The sequence below is a fragment of the Mesitornis unicolor genome, unplaced genomic scaffold, assembly GCF_000695765.1.
Source record: "Mesitornis unicolor isolate BGI_N332 unplaced genomic scaffold, ASM69576v1 scaffold1347, whole genome shotgun sequence".
Lineage (NCBI taxonomy): Eukaryota > Metazoa > Chordata > Aves > Mesitornithiformes > Mesitornithidae > Mesitornis > Mesitornis unicolor.
This window is the reverse complement of record NW_010198189.1, coordinates 84,318-103,382: the sequence shown is the minus strand read 5'-3', so window position 1 is coordinate 103,382 and position 19,065 is coordinate 84,318. Positions and strand designations below refer to the sequence as shown.

The 19,065-nt window shown below is 36.9% G+C and overlaps 1 protein-coding gene across 1 annotated transcript in view; it reads left to right on the top strand.

The window, feature by feature from the left end:
- Positions 1–875: 875 nt before the first annotated feature.
- The window catches only part of NRCAM (neuronal cell adhesion molecule), a gene marked incomplete at its 5' end in the record, with an annotated part of 63,183 nt that continues 44,993 nt past the window's right edge, over positions 876–19,065 (top strand). Inside the window, 7 exons of the mRNA XM_010189054.1 lie at positions 876–1,072; positions 1,878–2,000; positions 2,361–2,531; positions 5,389–5,500; positions 7,447–7,631; positions 9,041–9,172; positions 18,680–18,823. Of these exons, the coding sequence (XP_010187356.1) occupies positions 876–1,072; positions 1,878–2,000; positions 2,361–2,531; positions 5,389–5,500; positions 7,447–7,631; positions 9,041–9,172; positions 18,680–18,823 (1,064 nt within the window). The remainder of the gene's footprint in view (positions 1,073–1,877; positions 2,001–2,360; positions 2,532–5,388; positions 5,501–7,446; positions 7,632–9,040; positions 9,173–18,679; positions 18,824–19,065) is intronic.

The window sequence follows — 19,065 nt, the reverse complement described above, 5'->3', positions numbered from 1 at the left end:
ATGAAGCTGAAATGTAATAAGTAGGAAAACTGCTGTTCACAACATTTGAACCTGTGAGTACTCAGATAGATATAGATATATAGATGGAGTGAGATTCATTGCCTGTAACTGTACTTTTGGACATCAACAAAGAAATTTATGTTCACAGTAGTATAAGTCGCAGGCTGTGAATCTCTGCTTTTTTACTGCTTTTAATGAGTTCTAATAATCTTCATTTTTAGTGACTACTTTTCAGAACATCTCTTGCTTTGAGTAACACCAGTATAAATTTACCAGTTTTACAAGACTATCAGACTGCAAAATTTAATTTAAATAATCATGAATATTTGCATTACAGTAGTGAAAAGAAATCAAACTCACCATACAGCCTTTAATTCACTTGCTAACTTTAAAATGGCTGAACCAATTAAAAGAAATGGTCTCCTTCTGGGACCTGAGATGACACATTTCAGCCCAGAGCAAGTTTTTAAAGGCAGGTTTATAAATGCTTTCATTTTATAATGGAAATGCTAATGCAGCTTTAGCAATATCAGTTCTCGCAGATGTTACTGTATAATCTTTAGTAGAAAGAAAATCAGTTCTTTTCCACATACGATTAACTTCAGAATCTTTTAATGTAATTTTTTAAAGAATGTTGACTTTGAAATGGCTCCTGTTAACAACTTCAGCCAAGCCTTTTATCTTAAAGTATTGCCAGAGTTCTTGTATTAAAGAGCGGTCTATTACTTTATTAGTTAATTTAGTTCAGGAATGATCTTACTTATCTGCAGAAGTAAAAATACCATGTATTACTGAAAACTACTTTTCTGCTCTTTCTCTCTGTACAATCTACAAAAGGCAACTGAAGAAGAAACTTTTTGTTCTTATTATTTTAGCTTCTCCTGGACACGCAATGGAACTCATTTTGATATAGATAAAGATGCACTAGTAACAATGAAACCAAATTCAGGGACCCTTGTCGTAAATATTATGAATGGTGGGAAGGCAGAAGCATATGAAGGAGTATACCAATGTACAGCAAGGAATGAACGAGGAGCAGCCATTTCCAACAATATTGTTATCAGGCCTTCTAGTAAGTGAAGTTCTTAATTTTCATAAAATGTGAATATGTTGCTTTTTTTTGCTGTCTTAAAAATTTAATCATCAAAGTGATCATGTTAGAAGATATTGCATAGTTTGATACTCAGATTTAATAATGTACTGCATGTTCTCTCCAGTATTCCTTAGAAAATATAATAATCAAAATGCTTTCCTCCTTTCTTTGGTACATTTGAATGACCTACCATGTTTAAAATTTGGTTGCGTGTATGACACTGCAATTAGAATAAAATGTTTAAATCCTTAATGCACATCAGTGATGAGAACAATTTTTATTTTCTTTCTGATGCATGTATTCCGTAGTTTTTATGATAGCTTTAATACAGAACAGATTTGGTCTAAAAAGAAGATAAACCCAAAAAATAGACTGTTTTACAGCTTTTTATGTGATTTTTATGTCAGATTAGTTTATCAAGCTTGTCAGCTTAAAATGTGCTGTTCTCACGTGTTTAAATAAAACTGTATAATACTGTTTAGTGCATCACTTTTTTTTGCATTATCATAGTTAAAACTTCCCAAAATACTATTATAGAACCTTTAGTGAGTAGCCAAAAAAAATGAATCAGTTGATTATACTTTCAGCATATCATTGCTGTACAATTTTTTTTAAAGAACACATAGAAAAGAACAAAAATTAAATCTTTAGTAAACATGGGAGGACATAACATGCAGATGCATGTAGTTCTTCTGTTTTACTGGAATGTTACCTACGTTTCTTTCTTAAATTCTGGTAATTTTGTCAGTCCATAGTTTGTGAATGTTAAAATTACTTTCTGTAGGATCCCCTTTGTGGACAAAAGAAAAACTAGAACCAAACCACGTTCGAGAAGGAGATTCACTAGTACTACACTGCAGACCTCCTGTTGGCTTACCACCACCTATAATATTTTGGATGGATAATGGTGAGTTTGTTTTCTGTGCAGAATGAGTTTAGTTTTTGCAGTTTGTCTACATAGTTCATCATTGCTTACCAAGACCACAGATAGTGAAGTTTCCATCTAAGTTAAAATTCAAAGAATTTCCATTTCTGTAGAAATGAAGAAACAAGCAGACATGCAGCCCAAAAGCATGAAGCCAAAAGCAGCTGGAGATCTTGATGTAAGTTGTAAACTAACACACTGGGGAGCTCTAGAGGAAACTTTGAAAGTTCTTCATATTGACAGATTTACAAACAGCTTAAATGGAACAAATGTGGAGTCTGCAGATCATAACAATGTAATGTGTATTATAACAGAGACCAACTTGTTCTTGTTTTCCCTTAGCTTTCCAAAGGCTGCCTCAAAGTGAAAGAGTTTCCCAAGGTCTAAACGGAGACCTTTATTTTTCAAATGTACAACCAGAAGACACCCGGGAGGACTATATCTGCTATGCAAGATTTAATCATACGCAAACTATACAGCAGAAACAACCCATTTCTGTAAAAGTCTTTTCAAGTAGGTATTGCATTACTTAATTACATACTTACATAGTATTTATCCAGAATTCTCAAGTTATTTGCTTAAGTTGTGTTATGCTAGGGAATTTTGTCATTTTAATTCTGAGTAAGAAATTACATTACTGTAAACTTAAAATGTAATATCCAGTTTTCCTGACTTATAATTAATTTTAAAAGCTGTCATTTTTTTTTTAATCAGGCTTTGTCTTTTGAAAAGATGTTTTGTAGTATTTGAAATACTGAAAAAATACAGTGTGATAAATAGTAATTTTCAAATAGTTTTCATGTCCAAGAATATAAATTTATTATGATTATTGTAACTATTGAAACAAATTAATCAATCATTTGATTAACTCACTGAGGCCATGTCATCACCTTTTGATTCCCAGTACTTTGATTTATCCCTCGTGTATGCATTCTTCATGATATTCTGTTTATTTCAGTGGATTCATTGAATGACACTATAGCTGCTAATTTGAGTGACACTGATATTTATGGTGGTGAGTTACACTGGTCCCCACTGATACTCCCTGTTTCACAGTAGCATTTAGTTAACTAACTTCACCTCCATGGCTACTTAACCTTTTGTTCCCTTTTCAGTTTCTAATAAAGGTATCCATTAGTGCTGGTGATAATACATGCTTTAGGAAGGGACTGCACAGTGTGGTCCTTTCAAATATTTAATGTTTCAATGTTATTGTAACATATGACTTATAAAAAATGCAAACTCTTGTAATAGAATCATAGAATCGCTTTGGTTGGAAAAGACCTTTAAGGTCATTGGGTCCAACCATTAACCTAGCACTGCCAGCTCCACCACTAAACCGTGTCCCAGAGTGCCACACCTACTCATCTGTTATATATCTCCAGGGATGGTGACCCCACTGCTTCCGTGGGCAGCCTGTTCCACTGTTTGACAACCCTTTCAGTGAAAAAAAAATTCCTAATATCCAATAAAAATGAGTCCTTTCACACTGGAGCAGATTTAATTTTTTTTCTGTGTGATTGCTTCTATACCGTGTTGCTTTTTAATATTTTTCTATTTTCTATTTTTTTATATTTTATTTAATATTTTTAATATTTATACTTTTATCTATTTCCTCCAATTTACCTGGTAGTATTGATATGTTCATTATCACTAGGACTATTCAGTATCATGTGTTGCATTATAAATAACAACAATTAAGCATTTAACAGATGCACTTCACCTTTAATATAAGTACCATTCATTTTTAACTTATTTCATATGTGTAAAATCTAAACACTTTAATATTACCTGCGTAAATAACTTCGTAGGAGAAAGATTAGTTTTGTTTGTCTGGTGTTTAAGCTGGTCTTTACGTTAATCTATGTTGAATGGTCTTTTGTATATTATAAATTAAATCCTCCTGAACAGGTATGTGTGTGTTTAGCGAGGCTGACTTTGGAGCAACACTGATACCGTAACACTTGAGGTTCTAGACTCTACACTGGCTTTTGTGTGAGATAGATAGAAAATACATTATATTTCTTCTGTTTTTGTCTTTTTCCCTGTCAAATGATGCTTTGTACATATTAAACCGTAATTTATGGGAATCTAAAATAAAACAGGGGTACAGAGCATTCTCTGCATAAGAATAAGATGTCATTCAGGAACAAACACGAAAAATGTATCTGAGCACAGAATGATACATTAGCTGCAATTAGTGAGGAAAACACCATTTGGTTGGCTCAAATCTCAGAAATACCAGAGGTAATTCTGAATTTTCTTAGTCTTACAGAATGAGTCCACGGTCCTTAGCAGTGTCAAAGCTGGGCAGATTAGCTATTGCCTCTGACTGTTATCAGCTGCGCTTTTCACTCTAGATCCCCCTTTTGTCCTAACTTTGAAGTCGTTTCTGTACTAGTTTTTAAGGAATTCATAGTACACACTGTATTAAAAATAAGTAGTTTATTTATGTTAATCTGTCAGTAAATCCTGTACCCTAACAAACAAGAGTTTATTATTTATCTCTGCTCCCGTTTTTAAAAAATACAATAATTTACTGTAGTGGTTAGATTGCTTCTGCACTTTAGAGCAATATAATCCTATATTTTAAAATTGCTATAAAAGAGAATTAGAGTATTTACAGAAAGCAGTCTTATTCTGACTTATGTGAAGGCACATGAAATACCGTAATACTTCAAGAGCCAACAGAGTATAAAGTCAGAAATGGGTCTTATATTTATAGCTGTCTGTTTACTGTGGTTATTTTTTGTGGGTTAATCAATGGTTCTTTATTACCAGACTGGGGAACAGCTTGAATTAAAGTTAAATATACAGTAAGAGGAGAATACAAGGCTTAGCTTCTGAAAAGATGCCTTACGTTGTCTAGAAAATATTGAACAAAGCATATTGCAAAGTGGAGTGTACCTATTATCCCCTTGGTTTATACTTTTGAATACAATATCTTAGCTTTCTTTGTGTTTTCTTGGAAACCCAGAAATTTTTGGTAACTCTTAGTCTTGCACTATGACTCACATCAGTGACTATTACTCCCTGTAATAGTTTCATGGAAGTGAATAGGGCCTGCTTAGGATTAAGGCTCAACATCCATCCATCAGGCTGCATAGTTGCCTATGTGAAAAAACAATCAATTGCTTTTGTCCTTAATATTAACATTTTTCATGTATGTTTTCAAAATTATAGTGCTTAACAGATTGAGATATGTCACCTGTCAAAAACCTAATTTGTTGAGCTGTGTAATTGTGTAACACGACGATTTTTAATTAAATGGCCAATGTGGAGCAAAATCTCTGTCCACAATGTGAGAATGTATGCATTTGATCAGTATTAAAATGTAGACATTAATTATTTTATTTTTTTCTTGTTCCAGTGAAGCCAGTTACAGAGAGGCAGCCAGTTCTTCTAACACCAACAGGTAGCACAAGTACCAAAGTGGAACTCAGAGGAAATGTGCTTTTGTTGGAGTGCATTGCAGCAGGCTTGTGAGTTACTTTCTAGACAGCATTTTTCTAAATAAAAATACAGAAACAGAGGGAAGCATTTCAGAGATGCTTAGAATGTTACCACAATATAAGCTTAGGTATATCAAAGAAGCAGAAACGTAAAATGGAAGGAGCTCTTTTAAGGAAGTCCACCATTTACTTGGGCATCAGCAGATTTTAAAATGGACTATGAACATAAATATTATGGCCTCTGCCTTCTCGTATCTCTAAATCTTACACACAAGATTCAGGTTGTTCCATGTTTTTTTTTAAAGGACACGAGCAAGAAACGCAATAACGCAACCTTGAACAGACATCTGCAGAATTGCCCTTAGGAATCAAGTGTCTGTTTTTTTCCTAAATTTACAATCAGGCTCTCAGATTATATGAAAACAGATAAGAATCTGCTGGTCTAATCTGATAAACCTGCTCACATATGCTAATAATTACGTAGTAGATGAGCTAGGTGAGATTTGTTATAACATACCTTCAGCTCCTTACATCTAATTTCTCATTGTAATTGAATTTAATTGGTACTTGTTTCTTCGATGCAATGAAAGTTTACTTCTGCTGCTTATGGTGCAAGTAGAAAATTACTCAAGAGCAATTTAACTTCATTAACTTCGCAAGATTGATCTGAAACCAATTTCATTCTCAGGAAGGAATCTGAGAATAGATCGGTTAGTGCAGAAGTGGAAAATCTGTCTGTTTCAGGAACTATAAACATATTTACTGTGCATGAAAGCATATAATACAGAGCACTCTGAGGTAGCTGTGAGGAAAGCCAATAATTGCAAATGATGCAGCACAGCATCGTGCAGATGTATTCACTAGCATAAGCTCCACAGGGCATGCTTAAGCACAGCTTGACGCAGCTTGATGCGAGCATCAGTGCAGTGTTTCTGTCGCAGCTGTGGTCTACTCAGGTGTCTTTGCATCAGCACCAGTAGCAAAATCACATCTATGAGTGGGAGTGGCATCAGCTCAAGTCATCTTCATTTGCAGTATAGTTACATGTTATTTGATAACCCTGCAATAAAAGTATTCAGTGATCCAAACTACAGTAAAATGGCTTGATAAAAACAGGAGAAAACATTGAATATTATGCATTATATGACTTTGTGTCTTTAGCTGTCATGTACTTAAAAAAAATAACTCAATGGGGGAAGCTTACATAGTTGTCCACAAAGGGCAAGATTTGCTTTAAAATGACTATTCCGAATCACTGATACTATAACTGAAAGTCGACTAGATGTCCCTGTTACGCGAGAGGAATATTTGCCTTGAATCATTACTGTTTGAGAGAGGACATTCTACTCAGTAAGCAAGACCTTGCAATTTCTTGTAATATTAAAAGTGTATCTCCATGTGTTTGGACAACTTTCAGCTTCAGTGGAGAACAAGGAGCATAGCCAAGATTTAGACATGATGCAGTGACAAGTGATGTTTGACTCAGCACTGACTTTTTTTTCCTTGATTTCTCATAGGAAATATTTCTGTCTCCTGACAGCTCTGCTGTAAATTTTGTGACATTCGTGAAGCACTAGGATATTGCGTGAATGAAGGACAATTATAAACTTGTGCATATCTAGAAACTACCTTTTTAAAGCACCCTGTGCATCAGTTTAATAATATAAGTGCAGTAAGATTTGAAATACACTTGTATTCATTTCTTAACCATCAGGTTTTTAGATTAATCAGCAGACAAATGTATTCCATAGTTATCAAGCTTATGAGCAGATGGCCAATGACAGTGTTAGTGAGGCTTGTCATTTCCTAGAAACAAATGCTGGCATATTTTGCACATTTGCTGGGCATGCCTCAAAATTTGGGTAAAGGCTCTTAAAATAATTATTTGTAAAATATATGTTCAAAAGTTAATGTATTGAACTCTTACCTTTCTTTTCTCTAGTCTCTAAATTTGATCTGTGCTTCTCCTTCTCCAGACCCACACCAGTAATCCGCTGGATTAAGGAGGGCGGGGAGCTGCCAGCCAACAGAACCTTTTTTGAAAACTTCAAGAAAACTCTCAAGATTATAGATGTTTCTGAAGCGGACTCTGGAAACTACAAATGTATAGCAAGAAATACACTAGGTTCTGCTCACCATGTCATTTCAGTAACTGTGAAAGGTAGTAACTAAAATAATCCTTAATATGTAATATTGTCAGTGTCCAGAGTGCAAGACTGCAGTAAGCTTTCTAAGATAAAATACAGCTGAAAGGAAGAATTATAATAGTAAAAAAAATCAACCCCTGGTGAAATCATTATTAAACCAACTGAATTCTACAGCTAGAAGGACTTTACTATCTCTAATCTCTCTGTCTTTTTAAAATATGTTATTTTGTACAACAGCAGATTAAATTGAGACTATAATGTAACAGTCGTAAAACAATTATTAGCTGGTACCAGTGCTACATTTATTTTAGATCCTTTGATTAGCTGTCATTAGATGGCTTTTTTCTCTTGTTTTTGTGTCTTCATCTGTCTTCTTCATCACCTTCTTTTCTCCATCTTTACTGCTCTCCATTCATATAGTGCAGATTCTTTCTCTTCTCCAATTTACTTTTTGTCTTGTGGTCTTATATTCTTCTTCCTTTTTCTCTCTTAATTGTAATTTCTGGTTTTCTGTGTTTGTCCAAATAGGAATTGTAAGTATGTTTTGAATACTGTGGAAAAAAAATGACAACTGGAATGACAGCTAATCAGTCATCAAAATAATGCATGCTAAATTATTGCATGCTAAATAGCCATGTATTTTATTGTAGACCAGCATGATTTTATGGTCTCATTCAACCTCCTTTTCAAGAGCAGAATTTTCATTTTGTGTTTGCATCTGTCCATCAATACAAAATCTGAAATTTAATTTCGAGATGTGATAACATATGCTGTCTGTGGTTATTTATTGTAAAAGAGACAGAGACATAGATTAATATCTTTCGGTAAGGACAGTGTTCAGTCCGTTTTGATGTTTGTATGTATTCAGCTGCCTGAGGTAAACATGTAGCCCCACTGCAATCACCCATTGAATTCAGTGAGACTGAGAATTTTGCCATTTCTGAATTTCACCCTTGACATGAAATCTTTTTATGTAATTGAACCTAAATTCAGTTCTAACCTAATTCCATTTCTAACAGCCTAACTGCTGTGAGCATGGATATCTCTGAAATGAATCAAAAGACCACTCTAGTCACTGCAGATGCCATACTCAGATAAATTTTTCTTTGTTTAGGAAAGGCAAATTAGATTGAAAGCACACAGTCCTAAATAAGACAAAGAACTTCTTGTTGCTTGTCTCAGAATTTTGAAGTAAATAGCTGCCCTCTTTTTTAATGCAGTGGGTAGCCAGTAGCTCAGTTTAGCCAAGTATAATCTACCAGTTAATCATTAAGTATCACATATATAGATATAAAATTAACAGTGTAAGTGTAAATCTATTCATACCTTGTTTGAATTATCTTCTGGCTACCATGACTGTGCCTTACGATTTTCTGTACATGATTTTGGAAAACGATTGCTGTGTTTCTGTTTCTGACACCAGCTGCCCCATACTGGATAACAGCACCCAGAAACCTGGTCTTATCTCCTGGAGAAGATGGGACATTGATCTGCAGAGCTAATGGCAACCCAAAGCCTGATATAAGCTGGTTAGCAAATGGTGTTCCCATAGCAAGTAAGATTCTTAATTACCTTATGGGAGGATGAGTAAGAGAATATGAGGAATATCAGGGTGTTTTTTGAATATAAATGAAGAGCATGTATTTGAGGTGGTTTTGCCTGACAGATAATACTAAATTATAAATGAGGTGATAAAAATACTCTGGTTCATGAAAGTGGAACAGCAAATTGTGCCTCTAATGTGCTTGAGAGCTCTAAAACTTGTGACTGTACTCCTCATTGTCCCATCTCGTGTTCTGCTGGTGGTGTCATTATGAAGATGGGGCCATAGTAACAAAGCTGCACCATGTCCCTTTGACAAGGATACTACTGGGGTGTAATTTTTACTATTGTGTTGCCATGACATTGCATTAGCTAGATCTCTCCTTTGCCACCCCACTGTGGCACTGATTTTGTCTAGGAATTGTAAAGGTGACAAAAAAAGGCAAGTACTCACCTCTGTGGATGGACAGAGCACTTTTGCTGAATTTGCAGCTTAGAATATTTAGGGTTTCCAGGCTTCAGCACTAAAAAGCAGCAGCAGCAGAACTGACTGAATGCGTCAGCAAGTGCCTGGCAAACAGCTTGTGCCAAGTAGGTGTCAAAGAAAAGGAACCCCTAAGGCAGTGAAACAGCTGTTTCTTTGTGCATGGGTAAGAAAAGCAACCCTGAATTGGTGGTTGAGTCACTTAATTATTGCAGTGTTATGACTGGAAACGCTGTATGACAGACACAAGATCGCTGCTATATATAAAAGAACTTTACTTGGGAAGAACTTGCTGGAGGACACTGCAGTGTTTTGTCAGTTAGCTTTGCCTGTATGGTAAAATCACACTTGGTTCTTCTACTTCTATCATGCCTCTTTCCCAAAACTGTATTATTAAAGCAGACAATCTACTCTGTTGGCTCATGAGAGATAATGTGCTCTAAAATACTGGTATGTGCTGACCTATTGAAAGTATGAGAGTGTAACTTTCAGGAGTTTCAGGAGATGTATAAGTATATCACAGAGTTTGGGACAAAGAGGAGGGTTCTCTGCAGTGAGAATCCAGGAAATAGCAACAGGTAAAGAGAACTCTCATTAGATACATTCAAAATATTTGGGATGCAAACTGAACCAGAAGGAAAAATATGCAACTTTGGGGGGAAGAGCAAGGGTATTGAAACGTAAAAATATTCAGCAAAACACCTGCTTCAGGAGTCCTAATTAGTGTAAGTTGAGATCTCTAACCCGAGATTTAAAATAAGAAGTTTTCATTGGTTAAATAATTTATGTAAGCTGACATTAACCACCTCATCAAACAATGGTATTACAGGAAAACAGGAAAATATCAGTGTAATTCTGTATTGTATATATTGTACGTAAATATATTATAATGCATGCCTTATAATCAAAGTTTGGTACCTATCCTGCTCCTTTCTTTCTGGGATCTGAGTGGTCTCATTTTCCTCACCATTTTCTATATAGTTACCATTAACTATTTTAGGTTTGCGCTGAGGAACTTTTTATCCTACTGTCCTGATAGTTTAATTCTTCAGGCCTCCTGACTAGTAAAATCTTTTTCTTATGAGTGTGAGATTCGGCTTTGCCTCACAATGGTTCCTTGTCAAAGCTGTAGGATGTGCTGTTCAAATGACAGATGAGTGCATTTTTCAGAAAAGCAGTGATGTGTTCTGCATTCTTGCAGAATGGCAGAAAAACATTAAGAAACAGAGTTTTCAGAAGCAGCTGCAAGATGCCACTGAATTTCCCAAATATGAGGGCAGCATGTATTGGTTGGCTGGCCTTCAGGAATCAGTGCACAGACTCTTATTGAAGGGAACTCAGTAAAAATTAAGAGACTTTAATTAAATTACCCACTCAACCTCAGTAGGAGAAGAAAAAAAGAACACAGGAAATAAATAACTGGGTAGCTCAGCATTATGTTAAAGGTCACTTACGCTGCTGAGAAGAGCTAAAGTTCTTTCCACCTTAAGTATTTAAGTGCAAGTTGATTGCATGCTCCAGTACACTGAATCTCTCAGGGCATCTAAAAAAGAGAAGCATCATAATCACAGAAAGTGCAGTTTTTAAGTTTCTTGTGATTTTTGTTATTCTTGAGTTGTCAAAAGCTGGTCTGGAAACTACCAAGTACAGTGTGCCTTTTTGTTCACTTGTTAGTAAATTACAGAATTGAGTCCCTCTTCTTCCAATTGGATGATTAGTAAATCACTGTAAAAGGAAACTAAAGCAGCTGTTTCAGCTTCAGGGCAGTGCTGAGAGAGCTACACCCATGGCAGGATTTCAAAGAAAAAGAACTACATTTGAATTTCAAAGCCCTGCTGTCATCATATATCTCACAATGTGCCTCCTGTGGCCCAGTAATCTGTTTGCAATACTTTAATTTTCTATTGGAAAGCAGAACTGGGAGATGCTTAATTCTTCCAGTTTTGTTTTTCCATAATAGAGTCAGACGAGGAAGGGGGAAAGAACCACTCGTCCGTATCTCAGTCAATGGATGGGGCTTAAATAGCAAAAGGGAAAAGGGAAGAACAAAGAAAAAATGAACTGTGTCTTAAGCACCTATGATAAAAAAACCACAGTGGTGTAACTTTTGTTCCAGATTATATTTATCAGAGTAAAAAGCTATTTTTAAAGGAAGTTTTTAGGTATCTTTGAAATACTTTAATTAATTTTCTTCAACATTTAGGCTTTAAAGAAGAGCTCCAGCATGTCTGACAAAAAGCTGCTTCAAACATGCTGGAGTGATAAGGACCTAACCTCCTAATGTTTACTCACAGGAGAAATTTGAACTCACATGCACGGTCCCGCTGAGGTCAATTAGAATTGCTTTGGCAAGTAGCAATTGAAAGTTGAGGCCATGACTATGCCTTGCCTTGTGCTTCAATTAACACTCAAGATCTACATTGTTCATACTGCTGCATAATCCGCTGTGTTTTACTGCTTAGATATTCAGCATGGTTTTACAGAAGGGAAATCATGCATAAAGTATCTCAACTTTTAAGAAAGTAACAACCCAGATTAATTGGGAAGGGGAAGCACTTTCATAATTGGACTTCAGAAAGGCATTGCAAGTAGTGGACAAAAGACTAATTTATTGGTTCAGTGATTTATAGTCCATGATGAGCTATTAAATATTAAATACACACACTTAGATTCATACAAAGTAGTGCACTGAAAGGTGCTGTTTATCTTCTTTCAGCATGCTCTTTGCTTGTTTATATCACATTTCACATTAAATCTTAAGTTTTAGTTAGCCTTCGTTAGTAATCACATTGGATTTAAGGGGGAGACATTAGCCCTTAGATTTCCTTCATGAAAGGCCTTGATAATCCTTGGCTCAGAGATTCGTCATCCATCGTGCTTTCTGTAGGTACACACACAGGCTGTTCAACACAACCATGGGAGAAACCATCTGGATTCGGATGCCCCGAGGAGTTCAATGTTAGAGAGGGAAGAAGTGTCAGGGCAGGCGTTTATCCACTGCTTTGGCTGTCATTGTGTTGGAACTGTGCATCTGGCCTAGGAGCTGCAGCAGATATGAAAACCTTCCCCAATCAAGTTTTTTTTATTCTGCACAATATGGTCAAAAGGCAGTCATGGCTAGTGCAGGTAACATCCTGCTGTCCCTTTCGAGGTAATAGTACTATCAGAAACTTGGAAACAAAGGTTCAGTGATCACAGGAGTACAATTTGCTGAGCAACAAGTGAGACTAGTAAGAAAAGGGAAAGGGCATCTTCTTCCGTGTCCCATCTCTTCGAGAATCAAATCTTTGTCAGTTCACTGTAAGGGGTAGAGTAACGCAAAACTGTATTACCTATGTTTCTTGTTTCTCTTGCTTAGGTTCAGTCTTGGTTTGACCATAGAGGTCCTCAAGTGTCTGATGCACTATACTGTCCACCTCTGCTATTTCACTACCAATTTTGTATTCAACTCTAAAAGCATAGTTTCCAGCCGCCCAGCCCTGCCCTGCAAAAAAAAAAAAAAAAGGATTCTAGTCACATAACATTCTCTACATATATAATCTGGTGTTTAGGCAATATGATCAGACATATGAGAGAACAGATTTTGTGTTATAGCCCCTTGATTTGGGTTCTCAAATATTACAAGGAAAGTCAGCTATAGCCAGAGGATGCTCATTTGTATAATCTACAGAAAACCAGGAGCTCCCTCCATAAGCAACTTGTATTTTTATCAAGCCACCTTGATGACTACACTCTGGATGTTCCAGTTTTCTTGGCTAGTTCATTGATAATGTTAAGGCCTCATTCTGTCATGTTCTGCTCTTGTCTTAGCAAATCTATCTGAAAACAAATGTCCAAAACTATACAAGTAATTCTTCAAAAATCCCATTTCAGTCATTCAATTGCAGTTAGTTTTAACCACAGAAAGACTTCACTGGTTTTGAAAACAGTTACTATATTCATAAATTACTCATGAATGTGAGAAAGAAGCAGGTCAAGCAGAATGATAGGATACTTCTAGCAAAAGGTACTATAATACAAGTGATCCTGTGATCCTGTCAGAACTTGAAAAGTATACATGAACATCACTATATAAGGAGCATATGTTTCTATAGTCATACCAGAAAAAAAGCACCTAACCTTCTGTCTTGGCATTCTTCATATTTTTACGCAATATCAGGGTCTTCAAAACTGTCCGTGAAGTTAGAGTTGTTGAAAATCATGGCTTAAGAGCCAGTACGATCTCATGCTCCCATTTACATTCATTATTATGTGTACATAAACTTAAGGACAGATTTCAGGAACAATGAATTTCACATTGTTAGATTTTCTAAACAACAGCAAACAGCAGAATCACAATCTAAGGTATATGCCTCATTCCCAGTGAATTATTTTCAGTCTACATTGCTTGTTAGGTAAACCTAAAGCCATAGTATCACGGCATATTTGAGGGTGGAAGGATTATCTAGTCCAACCTGCCTGCTTCAAGCAGGGTGTTGACTGCATCTGGTTGATCAGGACTGTGTCCAGACACATTTTGAATAATCTCTAAGGACAGAGACTCCATAACCTCCTTGGGCATCCTGTTTCAGGGTCTGGCCACCCTCAGAATAAAGTTAAAAAAACCCACAACTCCAAGCAATGGATTTTTGTTTTTCAGTTTTACACAGGGCTTAAATTTAAAGTTGTTTAGGCAAATTTAATGTCTTAATAATTTTCTGCCCAAAATATGTATCTTTCTTACAGATGAGGCTGAAGTTTGTATAATTTATTTGGGCTGATAATATTATATTATGTACTGCATTATCAGTTGACAGTTGTTCATAGACTCATAGAATGCATTGGGTTGGAAGGGACCTTTAAAGATCATCTGATCCAATCCCCCTGCAGTAATCAGGGACAATGTTACTAGGTCAGGTTGCTCAGCCCCATCAAGCCTGACCTTGAATATCTCCACGGATGAGGCCTCCACCACCTCTCTGGGCAACTTGTTCGAGTTCCTGCTTCTATTCAGAGAACACGTTTTGATCTGCCTTTTTTCCCAAGAAAAAAAATTATAATGATGCCATAGTGGTTATTTAAACATACTAACAAAAGTAATTGCTTGGGCTGTCTGAAGTTTATGAAACAGATGACAATACACATTCAGATGAACAGAAGATACATAGGGTGCTGATTATGACAAAATTGTCTAATGGAGGCTATACCTTCTCTGTAAAGGAATATGCTGTATGTAGCTACAGAGTTGAGAAGCTGTCTTATTATACAAAGTGATGGCAAAACTAGGTGAAACCAGGCAACCAGGTCTTTATCCAGAAAAGATATAACCCCATTCATAAGCTGAGAATCGATGTTACTGGGACTAAATGTTGGCTGTTACAGGGAACAAGTTCATCTGTCTGTTACAGGCACATGTTGAACTGTCTGTTACAGCAGCAAAACTCTTATAGTAAATCCTCATTCATTATCCTGGTTGTACAAACTCATTTTAAGTAAAAAAATAAGGACATGGAAAAAGCTGAAGTACTGGATGCCTTCTTTGCCTGTCTTTACTAGCAAGACCAGCCTTCGGGAATCCTGGCCTCAGAGACCATGGGAAAGGCTGGAGCAAGATATATCCATGCTGCAAGAAGATCAGGTCAGAGAATATTTAAGCAAACTGGGCATACGTAAGTCTGTGGGCTCTAATGGGATGCACCCACAAGTGCTGGGGGAGCTGGCAGATGTAATTGCAAGGCCACTCTCAGTAATCTTTGAATATAGTAACTGGAAGAAATGCCTGAATACTGGAGGAAAGAAAATGTTACTTCTACCTTCAAGAAAAGCCAGAAGGAGAAACCAGGGAACTACAAGCTGGTCAACCTCACCTTGATCCCTGGGAAGGTGATGGAGCAGCTAATTCTGGAAACCATTTCCAGGCATATTAAGGACAAGAAAACCATCAGGAGTAGTCAGCATGGCTTCACCAACTTGATACGTTTCTATGATGAAGTGTCTGGCCTGGTAGGTGAATGGAAGAGCAGTGGATATTGTCTACCTGGACCTCAGTGAGACCTTTGACACTGTCTCCTGTATGATCCTCATAGACAAGCTGTTGAAGTACAGGCTGGATAAGCAGGCAGTGAGGTGGACAGAAAAATGGCTGAATGGCCAGGCCCAGAGGGTGGTGATCAGTGGCACAAAGTCCAGTTGGAGGCCAGTAACTAGCAGTGTACCCCAGTGGTCAGTCCTGTTTAATGTCTTCATTAATGATCTGGATGATTGAGCGGAGTTTTACCCTCAGCAGGTGTGCTGATGACACAAAACTGGGAGGAGTGGCTGATACACCAGAGGGTCATGCTGCCATCCAGAGGGATCTTGACAGGCTGAAGAAATGGGCTGATGGGAACCTTGTGAAGTTCAACAAGGAGAAGTGCAAAGTCCTGCACCTGGGGAGAAACAGTCTCATGCACCAGTACATGCTGGGGGCCACCCAACTGGAAAGTAGCTTAGCAGAGAAGGACTTGGGCGTCCTGGTGGACACCAGGTTGACTATGAGCCGGACGTGCCCTTGTGGCAAAGAGCCTAATGTTATCCTGGGCTGCATTAGACAAAAGTATTGTGAGCAGATCGAGGAAAGTGATCCTTCCCCTGTCTGGACACAGTACAGGGCAACTGGCTCTAGGTGGCCCTGCTTGAGCAGGGACTTGGACCAGATTTGAACCTCCAGAGGTCCCCTCCAGCCTCAACCATTCCGTATGTGTGAGTGCAGCAGTGTGTGCTTAAGATCATTAAAGCAGCTGAATGATACAGTATCTAACTTTCAGGGCCTGGCCCTGCAAGACACAGCCTAGTACGTGGGCAAAGATGTGTAGGTTCTGTGGGCGTTGCGTGGGAGGATGAGGGATGTCAGAAGACAGACTGTTGAACAGATGCCAGCCTCAACAGAGAGCTTTCTAAAATTGGTGCCCTTCAGCATGCACGTGGCTAGACCAGTCAGAAGGAAGCACTGACTAACCTGACACTTTCCTCAGTTGTTTGTTTTTTTTTCCTCTTGAGACCCACAGCTCGAAGCCCTTTTCTGAGAACAGACACCAACCTCCTTTCCTTCAAATAGCTGTAGAGGGATATCTTTTTTTCCCTAAATTGAACTAATGGCTTCCATCTCTCTGAAGAGCCCCTACTAGGAGCCTGTAAGGTATTATGTATGGGAGTGTGTGTGAGGGGGGCAGCCTGCACACCCATTAACACTTTGTGTGCAGAAAATGCTGCAGGATTCAGAGGGCAGGAGTGGAGGGAAGCCCAGAGCCCAGTGCAGGAAGCAGTGGTGATTGGAACGGCTGTGGGCTGATCTCCTGCCTCCTGGGAGGGCGGTTGTGCATATTTTCCATTTAATAATGATTTGTATGCAGAAACAGACACTTCTCACAGCTGACTGGCCTGCCTGCTGGGCTACTCATATGCTCCATCTATTTTCAGCCCATGAATCTTTTAATGAAAATGGCATTTACACAGAATAGGAAGCAAGGGGGAACATGGAACACAATAGGAAGTAAAGCAAAAGAGGAGAAAAATAAGTGCCAGCAATTCAGAAGCCCAGAGACATCAATAAAATTTCAGTAGCACTTTTACTTTTTGAATTTTCGATATTGATTTGAACTCAGAGTGATGGAAGATAAGAGTTAAAAATGGAGTCGAAAACTGTTCTTGAGGTATCTGTTTGGAAATTGATGCACTTTACATGCAAAATGGCCTTAGAGTCCACCCAAGATGGAAATACCCTTAAGCAGGAGCACAGAACTGTGGTCAGCTTCATCTGTCACCTTTCATTCATCTCTCTTAGAGAATTCAGTAGCAGATACATCAGTAGATTTGAGAAAATGTAGGAGAAATTTCTCCTTTTTCTTCACAGATTAGCACTGAGATATTGCCTGAATCAAAAGGTTTTGCCACTTAAGAAAAATGATGTTCATTTAGTTATTTGATCTTTTCTATGAATCCAAAGAAATTAGAAATTATTTCATATGAAAACGTCCTCCACAAATATACGTATTTTCTCAAGTTCCAGTAATATGTATGGGTATCAATTTTGATGGTGCAACCAAACTATGATGCATTTATTTGTGCATATGTGCATTTATTTTTAATATTTATATATAAATAATTTCACAATTAAATTTCAATATTAATAATACATTGATGTGTCTTGATTAAATATTTACTTAAAATGTTAAACTATAGTTTGTGCATTTTTATGTAGTGCAGTGTTACAAGCTGTTTTTCCTCTGTTGTACCTCTCTGACTCCCTCCAGCTGTATCATAACCGACTGTTATTCTTCAGTAATATCTCAGAATTTAATTTTAAATTATATTCTCAGTTTTTCTGCATTGCAAGAGCTGTTTAACAGCTCAGGCTACTGAAGAAAGGTTGAGGAAATGATGTATAATTTTTATAAAAGGAAAAGAGTGCCACCTACTGAATTACTATCACTGCTCTTGTGAAGACTTGATTTTGTGTGAATTACTTATGTTTTTACTCTGAGATAGTTTTAAACTGAGTAAGGCTATTTATATATTTGAATAATTATTTATATTTTTTATTATTTTACTTATAATTATTTATGGTATAATAACTGATTATACTATATGATATAATAACTGGTTTGAAAAGCTGAAACCTTTTAAGTTATAGAGGATTGTAAAGTTCCAATGCCATTCTGACATAATTTTCTTTTGACACTCAGAAATATTTCCTTATTTTTTCTAGATATTGTTTTTATTTGCCTGAATTTTATCATATCACTAATTTTCCTCTGTAATACACCTCTTTGAAAAACAAATTAGTATGAAAAACCCTCAAAAAATGGTAACTCTACCATCCTGAGTTAAATATGTGTAGAATTGGAAGAACTTCCTTAATCATATTGAAATTCACATTTTAACCAGTGAAGAGTCACCCATGATAAGAGAAGAAAAGGCATGTTGGTCTTTCACATTGCTTGTCTTTCTCAGAAGTATGAAACATACCATCCAACAGCAGTTTAGGGAAAACAACTTTTTTTTTCTTTGCACCAACAGTTGCTCCAGAAGATCCTAGCAGAAAGGTAGATGGGGATACCATTATTTTTTCACATGTGCAAGAAAGGTCAAGTGCTGTCTATCAGTGCAATGCTTCTAATGAATATGGATACTTGCTGGCAAACGCATTTGTGAATGTTTTGGGTAAGAAACAGATTTTATGCTTTTCAGTTGTCTTTTGCTGCTGCATGGGTTGCATGCTCAAGCCTTGCTTGAGTTCCTCAGTGGGAATGGACACATTTCCTGAGCTGTATAAAAGACGAGGGTATACATACCTGGGTTTTTTGTAGGATATTTGTGAGTTTCACTTTCCTTATTCCTAAGTAAGAAGGATAGTTGTGAAAGGCGGGGAAAACTTGTAAGAAATATTATCTCTTTTTTCTGTT